This window comes from Pundamilia nyererei, unplaced genomic scaffold (assembly GCF_000239375.1).
Source record: "Pundamilia nyererei isolate P.nyererei 1_Seehausen unplaced genomic scaffold, PunNye1.0 scaffold00083, whole genome shotgun sequence".
NCBI classification, from domain to species: domain Eukaryota; kingdom Metazoa; phylum Chordata; class Actinopteri; order Cichliformes; family Cichlidae; genus Pundamilia; species Pundamilia nyererei.
This window is the reverse complement of record NW_005187484.1, coordinates 1286185-1289741: the sequence shown is the minus strand read 5'-3', so window position 1 is coordinate 1289741 and position 3557 is coordinate 1286185. Positions and strand designations below refer to the sequence as shown.

At 37.8% G+C, this 3557-nt stretch overlaps 1 protein-coding gene across 1 annotated transcript in view; it reads left to right on the top strand.

Annotated features, from left to right (window-relative positions):
- The first annotated feature begins 389 nt into the window (after positions 1-389).
- alp3 (alkaline phosphatase 3) overlaps positions 390-3557 on the top strand; it is a 20525-nt gene continuing 17357 nt past the window's right edge. The window contains exon 1 of the mRNA XM_005738382.1: positions 390-459. Coding sequence (XP_005738439.1) covers positions 390-459 — 70 coding nt within the window. The remainder of the gene's footprint in view (positions 460-3557) is intronic.

The window sequence follows — 3557 nt, the reverse complement described above, 5'->3', positions numbered from 1 at the left end:
TGTTCGCATGCATTTCCTTGATCTTTGTCACAGGGTCATAAATAATGCCCGTGTATACGCTCAATTCAATGGTGTCATTAAAACTACTCTTAATGAGTCCTCTAGTCAAGGACCACAAATATTCATAGGTTCATTATTACAGTAGTTTAAGCTGCAGGTATATTTTTGTTATGTTTTTTTTTGTGTCTTATTTCTCCTCCATGCCAACCACAACACATTTCTTTTCACTCAAAGGGTCATATAAGGCTGCCACAGGTTGATTGGTCTTTATGTATTTATGACATGCTGTTAAATATGACTGACAGCAGGTTAGATTGGAAACGGGTATTATTAGAGTGGAAGAGTTGATTCAAGACTTAGAGGAGCAGACTGCCATCTCGATCGTGGCCATGGCGTCCACAAGAAGGTCGTTCCTGGCTCTCTTTCTGTTGGTGGTGCTTGGATCATCCATTGCCACAGGTAAGGAAAGAAGGAAAACGCACTCTTGTTTTAGTTTTGTTTTGGGTTTTCTTCTGCTTTGATGTTTTCTAAATCAGATATTGAGTCTGTACATGTGACATTATGTTTGACATGAAACTCCTCTGCAGGTTAGTCCAGGACAAACAGGTTAGTTTGCTGTGTTGTGGTGGATTTAAAGAACAGTGTGTGATTGGTGATTTGATGGCCAGATGTAGCAGAGATAAATTTGAAGTTAGGATGATGATACTGTTTAGTATAAAGACAGCATAAACAGTGTACTGTCAGTGTAGATAATGGAAATCAGCCAGGAGAACTCATGCTCACATGCATCTGCTCACATCCGTTTGTATATTCACAAAGAGCAGCAGTGTCCCAGATCAGCTGATCACAGCCTGTACACAAAGATTAATACTGGAGCACTTAATAGAAATTACTTATGTTATTTTATTATTACATTAATATAGCACAATGTTTAGCTTTGGATAAAAATAGCTGAAGTATCTGTACTTCTACTTAAGTACTGAATGTGTGTACTTTTGCCACATCTGGCTCAAACCTTATCCTATGTCACTTTATTTACCAGTTTCTTACACTTTGCTGACCATTCAGCTCATAAGTCTTTTTGTGTCTCAGTGTAGTTTTACTGATTTTCAGCTTTTACATTTGAGCAACTGTTTGCTGTATTGTAACCAGTGTGGGAACACTTCAGCTAGTGAGTATATCGGTTAATCAATATTTGCTTCAGGACTTCCTGTTCTACCCACTGGCCATTGTCTATGCATAGAGACACATTTTAAAAAGTGAATAAAAACCTCAACTCTTGACAGATAACAGCCTCTGCATGTTCTTCATCTAATGCTTCCATTGTTTTACATTTACCGAACCTCAGGGCTCACACATCAAGCCAAACACACACAGTCTTTAAATGTCATTTCAATCGTGTTCGGCATTTACACTACAAATGGCTGTTCAACTGCGTTCACCATGTACAAAATCAACAATAAGCACTATAACCTTCAACTGAAAACCTTTCAGTGCTTCAGTGATATTTCCTGAATTAACTGCTCCACTGCGTTCAGACTTTACACATCAGCTGACATGCCCACTTCATCTGCTTTCATTTAAATGTTTCAGCTGAAGTTCATTTTAATTGTAAGTGAATCAATACCTGCGTTTAATCAAAAACCAGTTCCACTGTTTCCATCTTAAGCTTGCATTTCATTTACGTTTCAAATGTACATTCATTCTGCTGCCTTCAAATGCTGATGAACCAAACAGTACACAGTGTTTTGACCTTTAACACTGTTCAAACCCTTTCAGATTTCAGCTCTTTACCTTTAAACAAAAACCTTGAAAAACCTAACCCAGAACTTCTATTGGTAGCACACAACAAGTAGACCACTTGTCCTTGTATTAGTTTTCCCATTGTCCTTTCTTTCAGTATTGATATTTGAGTGCCACTTCGACCAGAACTTCATGTTTTTTCTTCCAGTGTTACAGCTGCAGAAATTCACCCACAAGCAAAAATGCATCTCTTCATAACACAGGCTTCCCCCCCCCCATTCCTTCACTCTGCAGCTTTTACACAAACTATTAGATTTGCAGGTCTTTTTACGATAACATCAGAGTGACCTGAAAATGTTGAGTTTGATGTATGATTCTCCGTTTTTAACCTAAGAATCAAACTTCTTCTCTATTTAAAAGCTTTAAAACTCCATCATCCACCAATTCTGAGTCCCTTTCTCGTCTCCCTTTGGGCTCTGTCTTTACCCTCTTTTCACTTTCCCTTTTTTCTTTTTAATGATGTCTCACCTTCCACCCTTCCTTTCATGGTCCCCGGTTGTTTTTTGACAGGAGCTTCCAAACTTTGCAAGTCAGCACTTTGAGTGCAGATGGAGTTGTGCAAAACTCCCCGTTATCAGCAATCACTGTGAATTAATGGACTACTGTATCAGAATAACTGTTTAACAGCATACAGAGATGTACTGCAGTAGATAAGAGAGCATTAAAGTGAGGTGTGACAGCTGTTGCTATGAACAAACACTGCAGTAAACACACATTCAAGTCTCGAAAGAGTTTCTTTCTAACACTGCTCACAGTGATCTCTGCAGGATGCGCCGAACAAGGCTTTGATTGTGATCTGTGGAATTTTAGGCGGAAGTTTTCTCCAAGTTTAAAGTTACACCTGAAGTGAGATACTGATTTCCAGCAGGAACATGTTGCGCTATAAACACTCACAGTAGGAAAGCATCTTAGATAAAACTGTAATTATGCTACAGTTCAAAGGTTTAGAACATTGCTATATGGAAAACATATTTCAAGGTCAAACTAAATTAACTTGATCAGAAATTTGTAAATAACTAATATTGTGGATCTATAATCATTATGTGTTTATTATGTTTTTTTTAACTGCATCTGTACTTTGGAGCCCGTTTTTAGAGAGCCTCACTCCTGTTCTAAAGACACATTGTAATACTCAATTAAAAGGCTGATTAAACATTTTAAAAATCCATTCTGTAATTATGATAGTACATATTAAAATTATTCTGCTACTTTTATCTAGCTGAGTACCTGGAGCATTAACATCAGTAGATTACAAGCCCAGAATGGTCTAAATTCATCAAAGTATTCTTGTTTGATGAAAAGAAGGCCATTTGAAAACCTCAACATTATGTATTAATCACTCCACGGAACAGCACAAACTGAGTCAAACCAGGAGAAAGTTTCAGCTTGAACCTGATTGTGCTGCTTTGTTAACTGCATCACACACTGTTGTATGAAACATCAGTGTTTTGGCAGTTTCCTACAGTCAATAGGCTTTATTGCTTAATAGCCGGATGAGTCAGAGAATAAAACTCTTATTAAGAAAGGCGTTTTTAGACTACAGGGTGGGCCATTTATATGGATACACTGTAATAAAATGGGAATGGTTTTAAAGTCCTGTTTGTGGCACATTAGTATATGTGAGGGGGCAAACTCCTCAAGATGGGTGGTGACCTTGGTGGCCATTTAGAAGTCGACCATCTTTGGATACAACTTTTGTTTTTTCAATAGGAAGAGGGCCATGTGACACATCCAACTTATTGGTAATGTCACAA